At 32.0% G+C, this 10963-nt stretch overlaps 1 protein-coding gene across 1 annotated transcript in view; it reads right to left on the reverse strand.

Moving 5' to 3' along the window:
* Window positions 1–10963, reverse strand: part of LOC107653194 (cyclin-dependent kinase-like 5) — a 57558-nt gene that overhangs the window by 14902 nt on the left and 31693 nt on the right. Inside the window, exons 4-10 of the mRNA XM_016439863.1 lie at window positions 5293–5338; window positions 3810–3946; window positions 3598–3718; window positions 2813–2872; window positions 1880–1970; window positions 841–1030; window positions 699–749 (exon numbers count right to left, since the gene is read on the reverse strand). Coding sequence (XP_016295349.1) covers window positions 699–749; window positions 841–1030; window positions 1880–1970; window positions 2813–2872; window positions 3598–3718; window positions 3810–3946; window positions 5293–5338 — 696 coding nt within the window. The remainder of the gene's footprint in view (window positions 1–698; window positions 750–840; window positions 1031–1879; window positions 1971–2812; window positions 2873–3597; window positions 3719–3809; window positions 3947–5292; window positions 5339–10963) is intronic.

A 10963-nucleotide genomic window follows, 5' to 3' on the forward strand; every position in this document is an offset into this window, starting at 1 on the left:
ACACACACACACACACCATAACGACAAACCTTCGTCACAGGTGAACAAAAGACAAGAGAAGGGAAGGTCAGACTCATTTAGATCTGTGGGGTGGACGGATGACAAACACAAAAACACTAATTAATTTGATTATTTAATATTTCATACAGTTTTGAAACGTGAAGGTTACAGAAAAACTGACTCATTTCTCTCCTTTTCTCTCTATTCATAGTATACTAGTACCTTATGTTGTTACATGTATTATGTTAATTATAATTACATTTAAATTTAACTATATAAAATAAACATTTATAATTTATTTACACTTTAATTTTACATTTGTAACTCATTTTTAACTGCATTTTACATTTCATATTATTTTCATGTATCATATATATATTTTATATATATATTATTTTTATTTAGAATATACAGACATTATATTTTATCATTTTATTATTTGTACTTATTTTTAACTATATTTTTATCTTTTATCTTTTATTTTTAGAATAATTTACTTAATGTTTAAAAATGTTTATCCAATTCAAGATGTCCTCAAATAGAAACTGTGTCAGATTTATCTCACTCCTGGGGACAATTTTTTCCTGAAACTGGCCAAACTCTCACGCACACACTCTCTCACGCACACACTCTCTCACGCACGCACACACACACACACACGCGCTCACACACACTCACACTCACACTCACACTCTCACACATCCCAGATATCGTCTCTCCAGAGTCTGCGGATGGCTGACCGAGGGAAACTACACACGGAGAACACACGCTGATGAATCAATCACAGTAAGAACATGTGATAATATAGTGCTGGGATTTCAGACAGACAGACAGACTGACCCGTAGCCCGTGAAAGCGTGGGTTGTTGTAGAAGAGCTTCATTTGTTCGGGCGGCAGGGGTCCCAGGACTTTCTGGATAGTGAAGAGCTGGTCGATCTCACTCTCGCCCGGAAATAAAGGCTGACCGTCGCTCAGCTCGCCCAGAATACACCCCACTGACCACATGTCCACCGCCTTCCCGTACGGAGCCCTGACAGAGACACTGAATATCAGTCGAGACTCATGAACCAACACGAAGAGAATCAACTCTCATTCAGTGAATCCTGACAAGAACATGATCAGGTCATACTTCGGCCCAAAAAAATAAATAAATTATATATATATATATCTTGTATATTCTCATATTTCTTTTATGTTTGATTTATTATGTTATGTTGTTATATTATGTTTATAAATTATAGTTAAATTATATTATAGTTGTTATATATATATATATATATATATATAATTTACATATTTTGTGATGTTATATTGTTTATTAATTATATTAATATTTAATGTTTACATATATATGCATATACTGCATATATTATAATTTATAATGTACTTATTTTATATTTATTTTAATTAATTTATTAACTATATTTTTTATATTTCTTTATTTTTATGGTGTTTTATATCCTCATAATACTTTTGTTTTATTATATTATGTTGTTATATTTATTAAGACATTTTGTAATTTTGTTTACATAGATAGATAGATAGATAATTATCAAATATGAATTAAAATAAAATGAAATATAATTATTAAAATTTAATTTTACATTTAATTCATTTTTTTTGTTGTTTTTTTTTCAAAATAAGTAAATCAATAAAAATATAAAGAATCATCCCGATGCATTAAAGTAATAAGAATTTAGGGTGGCAAATGTGTTTAGTTGTCATGAAAAAATAAATAACTAAAACAGATTTTATGCACAATATAACTTTCTTTTTATTTCATAGTGAAATGTCCCTGTCCACTGAAAACATTAAGTGAAGAGAACAATGAAGATGTCCTCTGGTCTGCTGTGTAATGGTGATATGGACACACACTCACCCCAGCAGCAGCTCCGGGGATCGGTACCATCTGGTCGCCACATACTCAGTGTAGTTCACATCGGTGCTTTCAGAGAGATCCCGCGCAAAACCTGCCAGAGACACACACTGGATTAGCATATCAACCTCACATTAACAGAGCCAAAGTGAGCGGATTAAGCATGTTAAAGAAATAACTGAGACATAAACGACATCTTATAGGTGATTTTTCTGTCGTATGTGATGATTTTAGGAGGACAGAAGATGCGCATGTGTGTGTTTGCTTGCATTTCCCAATCAAAACAATATCAGTGTTTCCAGCAGAATGGACAACAGACAGACAGACTGAGTCTGGAGTGAGAGAAAGAGAGACAGACCACCTGCTGTCGCCTCACCGAGTCAAACACACACACACACACACACTCACAGACAGAGACACACACACACAGAGAGAGAGACACACACACACACACACACACACAGACACACACACACACACACACAGACAGAGTCAAACACACACACACACACAGACACACACACACACACACACAGACAGAGTCAAACACACACACACACACACACACTCACAGACAGAGACACACACACAGACAGACACACACACACAGACAGTCACACACACACAGACACACACACGCACAGACAGAGTCAAACACACACACACACACACAGACAGACAGAGTCAAACACACACACACACACACACACACACACACACACATACACACAGACGGAGACACACACACTCACCACACACACACACACACACTTGAGTCTAATACAGGACAGTATGAGAATAAGGATTTGCTCCGCCCACATCATTTGCACAGAATGTAGGCGTGGCCACCACACAGAGTCCTGTGATGCACATTGGACAATCCAGATAGAAGCACAGAGATTGGTGCTTCATGATCACATGACTACAGAAACTTACCGAAGTCGCACAGTTTGAGCATGTCGTCTGAGCTGATGAGCAGATTCTCCGGCTTGATATCTAGAAAGCCAGAGAGACAGATCTATCCATCATGCATGTGTAATATGTGTCAGTGGACAATAATTAATATTAAATAATATCATTAAAATATATTTTAATCAAATAAAAATATATATTTTAATTGAAATTCTTTAAATTATGTATTTTGTTACAGATGGTCTTATACTTCATTTGACAATGATTAAAATTAAATAATATAATTACAATATAATTTATTATTTTAATTTTATTAAAATATAATTATTAATATTATAATGAATCATATATAAAAAGAATTATTACAGATGGCCTTGCACCACTGCGGACAATAATTAAAATTAAATAATATATAATTTTTATAAATTTTATTAAAATATAATTTATTTTATTACAGGTGGTCTCATATATTTGTGGACCATGATTAAAATTAAATAATATAAATAAAATATTATTTATTTATTCATTTTATTTTATTAGAATATAATTAATTTTATTACAGGTGGACTTGCACCTCTGTGGACAATGAGTAAGAAATTTAATTAAAATATAATGTTTTTTATTTCATTTTATTGATGATTAAAATGAAATAATATAATTAAAATATAATTAATTACATTTTTTAATTAAAAATTTACAAATTTATTTTATTACAGGTGGTCTTGTACCTCTGTGGACGATGATTAAAATGAAATAAAATAATGAACATATTCTTAATATAATTTCTTTGGTTGCAGGTGGTCTCGCACCTCTGTGGACGATGTTGTTCTTATGGCACCAGTGGATGGCTTTGATCAGCTGGTTGATGTAGATCCGGACCTTCTCCGGTGGAGCTCCGTTGGGCATGTCCTCCAGCAGCTCCAGCATGTTCTACAACACACACACACACACGATCATCTCAACAAACCACACATCAGGAGAACACAACCCGAAGATCTCAGCGCTCTCCGTCTCATCTCACCTTCTCCACGTACTCAAACACCAGGTAAAGCCTCCCTCGCTGCCGAAACGCCTCCTTCAGCTCCACGATGTTCTCCTGCTTCAGCGTGCGGAGCATCTTCAGCTCACGCATGGTCGTTTCCTTCACCTCCTCATTTTCTGAACCAAGAGCCACGATAAATAAACATGCATTACAGCTTATATTTATTTAAACAGAAATATAACAGAATCAGAATCAATTAAAAAAAGAACAATGTTACATTCTATCGGTTGTAACACAATGTAAAACATTACTTTTAAAAGTAACCAGTGTTTTTTGTTTTTTTTTGCATTATTTATATATGAATTATAGTTTTTGATTATTAATATTTTGAGTTGAATTTTATTTTATATTTTCAGGTTTAATTTTATTTATTTTATTTTATTTTATATTATTTTTAATTGTCATATTATTTATTTAATTGTTTAATTTAAAAATACAAAAAATACACGTATTTTTTTTTTTTTTTTTTTTTCCAGTTATTAATTTTAGAAATAATTTTCCTTAATAAAAAAAATAATGCAACTCAAAAAGCAACTCAAGGTTATCTGTTCAGGAATTTGATTCTTAATATGGCTTTTTTTTTTTTAATTTTTTAATTTAAAAATACATATATTTTTCGTTTTTTTTTTTTTTTTTTTTTTACAGTTAGTAATTTTAGTGCTTCAACTTAAGTATTTCTCAAGTATTTCTAATGTAGTTTTTGTCTATTATTTTCTTTTTTTTTTTAATTGTCATATTTATTTCATTTTAATTTATTAAATTATAAAATATATTTTAAGTATTCAACTTTAATATAGTTTTTATTTTTGTTTTGATTTATTTACAATTAGAAATGTTAGTGCTTTAACAAACTTATTTTAGTAATTTCTAATGTAGTTTTCCATCTAATATTTATATCATTTATTTTATTTCACCTTTACTTCAGTTAACAAAAATGATTTTAATAGTTGTTGTTTTAGCAGCATTGGAACAGAGTACAAAGATGTGTTTATGTAAAATTATGCAAATTAAAACCTTAATTAAAAACATTTTATGTAATTTGATGCTAACTTGTTTATTTTACATATTTTTTCTGATACAGAACATTTATAGAACAAATGCTCTTCTATAAAGTTGTAAATAAAAAAGCATATATAATGCATATTAATTTTTATTCACAATTTGATGTTAAATTGTTTATGTTTATCATTATTATTATGATATAGAACAAATGCTCTTCTGTAAATTTGATCTTTAGATTAATACACGTTTATGTGCTTACAGTATATATCATTAATGCATCCTTATTAATATTCATGAGCTGCATCATGATGTCACAGACAGCCCCGCGACACTAATTCTGGTTGTTGGTTTGCTTGTCTGTTCAGCGCTGAAGTAAATCAGGTCAGATGAAGGACTCTCAGCAGTTCCAGTTCAGTTGTTCTGAATGCTGATCCTGCAAACAGAAGCTTTTTTAACTCACCTTCACTGTCCTTAAACTTCTTAATGGCCACGATTTCATTAGTCTCCTGCGAGAGACAAAGAGACAGGAGTAAAACTGAACGTGAAGACGAACAACCATTCGCAAGTTTGCTGTCAGTACGATTATTTAGAAAGAACTGAATGTTTTTTTTCAGCCAGGATGCATTGCATTGATCAAAAGTGACAGTAAAGACATTTAGAATGTTAGAAAAGATAATGTTTCTATTTCAAATCAATGCTGTTCTTTTGAACATTCTAAAATCCTGAAAAATAAAATGTATCACAGTTTCCACAAAAATATTGTGCAGCACGACTGTTTTCGTCATTGCTAATAATCAGAAATGTTTCTAGAGCAGCAAATCAGCATATTATACTGATTTCTGAAGATCATGTGACACTGAAGACTGGAGTAATGATGCTGAAAATACAGCTGCGCATCACAGAAATAAATTACACTTTAACAGATATTCACATAGAAAACAGCTGCTTTAAATTGTAATATATTTGACCATTTTACAGCATTTTTCTGTATTTTTAATTAAATAAATGCAGCCTTGGTGAGCAGAAGAGACTTCTTTCCTCAAATGTTTTTAATGCTAGAGGACTTTAGCAGATGTTTTTATGATTAGCCAGTGAATCGCTCTCGTCACTAAACGTCACTGACAGTCACTGCTGTTCTTACAGTTCAGTTAAAGCTGTGTTCCTAATAAATGTTGAGCAGATGGTTAGCAAACATATGGGGACTAACTCAGTAATCTGCATTTTTACTCGCATTATTCTTGGCGAGTGTTTTGGACTGTGTGTGTGTGTGTGTGTGTGTGTGTGTGTGTGTGTGTGAGGGGAACTAAAGGACTCACACACACTCTCTCACCCACAGACACACCCACAGACACACCCACAGACACACAGATACACACACACGCACACACCCACACACACACCCGCAGACACACACACATGCACACACACACACACAGACAGACATACACACACACACACACACACATGCACACACACACACACAGTTAAAGGACTCACACACACTCTCTCTCTGGCCTATTTTACACTCTCGGTGTCTCTGTATCCTCCCAGCATCCTTCAGTGCTCCAGATTCACGTTTTACAGAAAAACAGACTCCTACAGATGCAGCTGATGCACTGAAATACAGCTCACCAACACTGAGAGCATGAAAAACACGGCGTTGTGTGTTCATACGTGTGTGTTTGCTCCCTCAGGCTTTGTGCTTGCTTATGTTGAACACAAACTGATCACAGGTGCTGCAAGCGATGACGACGGCACATTTATTAACCTCACACACTCACGCAACGACCTCAAACACACACACACACAGATATACACACACACACACAGATATACACACACACACACAGATATACACACACACACACAGATATACACACACACACACAGATATACACACACACACACAGATATACACACACACACACAGATATACACACACACACACAGATATACACACACACACACAGATATACACACACACACACAGATATACACACACACACACAGATATACACACACACACACAGATATACACACACACACACAGATATACACACACACACACAGATATACACACACACACACAGATATACACACACACACACAGATATACACACACACACACAGATATACACACACACACACAGATATACACACACACACACAGATATACACACACACACACAGATATACACACACACACACAGATATACACACACACACACAGATATACACACACACACACAGATATACACACACACACACACGAGCGCGGTTTAGACGGAAAATGTTCAGAATAGCATAAAATGACTGTATTTCTGCAGTATATAGTATGCAAACTGGGAATAGTATGCAAATACAGAGAATGAACTAGAAACTATTGTAGTTTTTATTTTGAATTATTGTTTATTTTTCAGATTTTGTTTTAATTTTCATTTTAGTTCAAGTTTTTGTCATTTTGTTATTTTTTTGTTGTCATTTTTATTATTTTCGTTTTTTTATTGTTTTTTTTATAAATCCATTTTAAAAAATATGTTTATTAATTTTATTTCAGTTTTAGTTTGAGTTATTTTAGTACACCAAGTTAAACTAATTGAAAATGAGAAATGTTGCCTTAACAACTAGCTGAAACTAAATAAGTTTTAATTTTATTTTTTTAATTATTTTAATATTACAAGTTTAAGTTTTTTAAATATTTTATTTCAGTTAAAAGTATTTTATTTCAAGTATCAAATTTTTTTATGTTTATAGTTTATTTACCTAGTTATTTAGTTAACTGTTCAAAAGTTTGAGGATTTTTTTGTTTTGTTTTGTTTTTGAAAGAAGTCTCTTCTGCTCATCAAGGCTGCATTTACTTGATCAGAAATACAGTAAAAACAGTAAAATTATGAAATATTACTTCAGACGCGGGTCAAAGGTCACAGGTGTTTACACCTGTTCAGATACGAGTGACTGACAGCTCTTCAGTGACCTCTGACCCCTGCCTCACCTCCGTCAGAGTGTAATACTTGAGCTGTCAAACATAAAAAATGACCAGAAAAAGCAGCATAAAACACTCCAGGCTCCTTCATGACACCATACAGGAGGATTTGACTGGATTATTAATGACTAACGAGTCTGTGAAGAGACACACACGTAACAGGAAGTTGAAATGAGGACAGAAGAATGAAAGAAGAAACACAGGAAGCACACATGCAAAACACTCAGCAAACGAGAAGAGGACGGGAATATTTGTGTGCAATGAAAGCCACACATACACAGATATTACATTTACATGCATTCACGTGAAAGATGCTCAGAATATAAACATCTTACAATAGAGTTCACAAATGACTATATTCATATTCGACGAGCTGTTCCAGAGAAACTGACGGCTGGAGATACTAATAAAACCATCATGCAATTGCCCATCAGAGTAAAGCGGCAAAACAAAATGCTGGGGAAAACAAAACCATTAAATGTTCATATTTTGAAATCAATATCTCTGAAAAGTTTGCATACTTTAGTGAAATCAAAATACACTTGTTCATTCACACGCTTAATGCAAAATATATGCAAAATATCGAGCATATTTGCCAGTTCCAGGCACATGATCTGAATACTATATCTTATTTGTTGATGAATGATTAAAAAAGACATAGAAAAAAAAGACAAGGAACATAAAAAAAAATGCTGAACAGCTATTTTTTTCTCCTGATAGGATTTATGAAACACATTTTTCAAGACTGAGATTAAATGTAAAGCACTGAGATGCAGTGACTTTAATTTGTGTTATTTTAGTATCACTGATATACTAGTATAGTTTTTGTTAATATTTTGAATTAGATTTCATTTTTATATTTTCTGTTGTATTTATGCTGTATTTTTGTCATTTGTATTAGTTGAGGTTTTTAGTTTGCATTACAAAATACACCACTTATCTAAACCACTACCACAAACAAAGGCACTTTCAAAAATAAAATAAAATAAAATAAATAGTTAAAGTTTTAGAAATGTTGCTGTATTTTTGTCATTTGTATTAGTTGGGGTTTTTAGTTTGCATTACAAAATACACCACTTATCTAAACCACTACCACAAACAAAGGCACTTTAAAAAAAAAATACAAATAAAAAAAAATAAATAAATTAAATAAAATAAAAAACTAAATAAGTATATCTGCTGTTAAAAAAATAAAAATAAAACATTTACTTTGAAATAAAATAAAAAGTAATAAATAAATAAATTCATTCTGCTGTTCGTAAAAATAGAAATAAGGCACTTAGTATGAAATAAAATAAAAAATACAAAATAAATAAGTAAATAAATAAATTCAGCTGTTAATAAAATAAAAATAAGGCACTTAAAATAAAATAAAAACTATAACAAAAACTACAAAAATAAATTATGCTGTTTATAAAATAGAAATAAGGCCTTTGCAATAAAAACTATAACAGAAAAGCTAACTAAATGAATGAATAAACTGTGCAGTGCTGCTTGTGTTTGAGCCTGATAAGATGATGGACTGAACTGGTTTATCTGAGAGCGCAGACAGACTCCAGATCAGCCTGAAGGGTCTGGAGCTCCAGAAGCCCCGCAGGCTCTTATTAAAGCTACACGCCGTCCCCGCTGAGCCAAAACTACAGGCCACACAACGGGAATTAGCATGTCATACATATTCATAGCTCACACACACACACCGGCTCCTGATTGGCCGAGCCGAATGGAACCTCGCTCAGATGAAAGAAACCAATCGAAACGATGAGATAGCCGTCGGCGAACGCCCGCACTATTTCCATCTCTCTGACAGCGTGACGCCAGTGCTCTTCAGCAGCACCGCGCGCACACACAAGTGGGAGGCATTAGCGTGTTTATTAGAACAGGTGAGGTTTGCGGAGATCAGACGGTCAGAGGTCAGATAACTAGCTTCTGCCTCTCGTCTCATCCTCATTTCTCTCAAACGACTCAAGTGACCCATTTTCTGCTCTCTTCATAATGGCTCGGCTCCTTCATGCTAGTCTGTGGACGTCTGATCATCTCAACTTCAGCCTAATGAACACTGACTGAAAACAAATCTGTCATTTATTACACAGATTATTAAATGAAAGCCTTTACATGCTTCTAATTTACCTATATTTGCGTTTTGCAGCAGTAAGAGTTTCATGTTTTCTGTTGTTTCTTCGTCACATTAAAATGACAGCTATATATTGTTAAATAGATGCACAAAATCAAACACAGTTTATTATGTAAATCTATGCATGTTATGAAATCGCTGTCAGCCAGAGTTTTGAATGCTAATTCTATTCAGTTGGAACATTTCACATTTTAAACGTATTTTTTTCTCAAAGCATAACTTTTATATTTTAAAAGAGAAAAAGCAAAATAAATGTACAAAATAATGTCTGAATTAGTGTTGCATGTTTTGGGGGGCAAAGAAAAAAATGAATTGAACTTGAATTGTGATTTTTTTTAATGAAATTTGTGATTGGCTGTGATTTAATAAATAAAACTAAATACATTATTGTTATTATTATTGCATAACATAAATACCAAATATGAAATCATTTAAAATAATAATTGATACATATTTTAATATAATAAATATTACAGTATTATATAAAATATCCACTGTAACAAATACTATTTCATAAAAAACGATACTAATAAATATCTACAAATTAATGTCTGAATTAGGGCTGAACATTTTGGGAGAGAAAAAATTATTGCAATTTTTCTGATAAAAATGTGATTTTAAAAAAAGTCCCATGTTTGATGTGCTTGTTTGTAGGGCTGCATAATTTGGCCAAATATTTTGTGATTATATATCAACTATAATAATTAAAATAAAACTAAATAACTAAAATACAAATATTAAACAAAATAATATTAAATAAAATAATAACAGCAATAATCATTCAATAAATTACTATATATTCATAAATAATTTAATAACAATTATAATAATAATTGAATACATTTTCAATATAATAAATTACAATATTAAATACAAAGTTTTATTACTATTGCAATATTCACAGTAAAATTCAAATAATTAATAATGAATAATAATAATGATAATAATACTACTACTAAATAAAAATATTAAACAAAATAAGAAATATTACTTTTGTAATATACACTGTAAAAAGTT

Source organism: Sinocyclocheilus anshuiensis, unplaced genomic scaffold (assembly GCF_001515605.1).
Source record: "Sinocyclocheilus anshuiensis isolate Anshui unplaced genomic scaffold, SAMN03320099.WGS_v1.1 scaffold143, whole genome shotgun sequence".
In the NCBI taxonomy this organism is placed as follows: Eukaryota; Metazoa; Chordata; class Actinopteri; order Cypriniformes; family Cyprinidae; genus Sinocyclocheilus; species Sinocyclocheilus anshuiensis.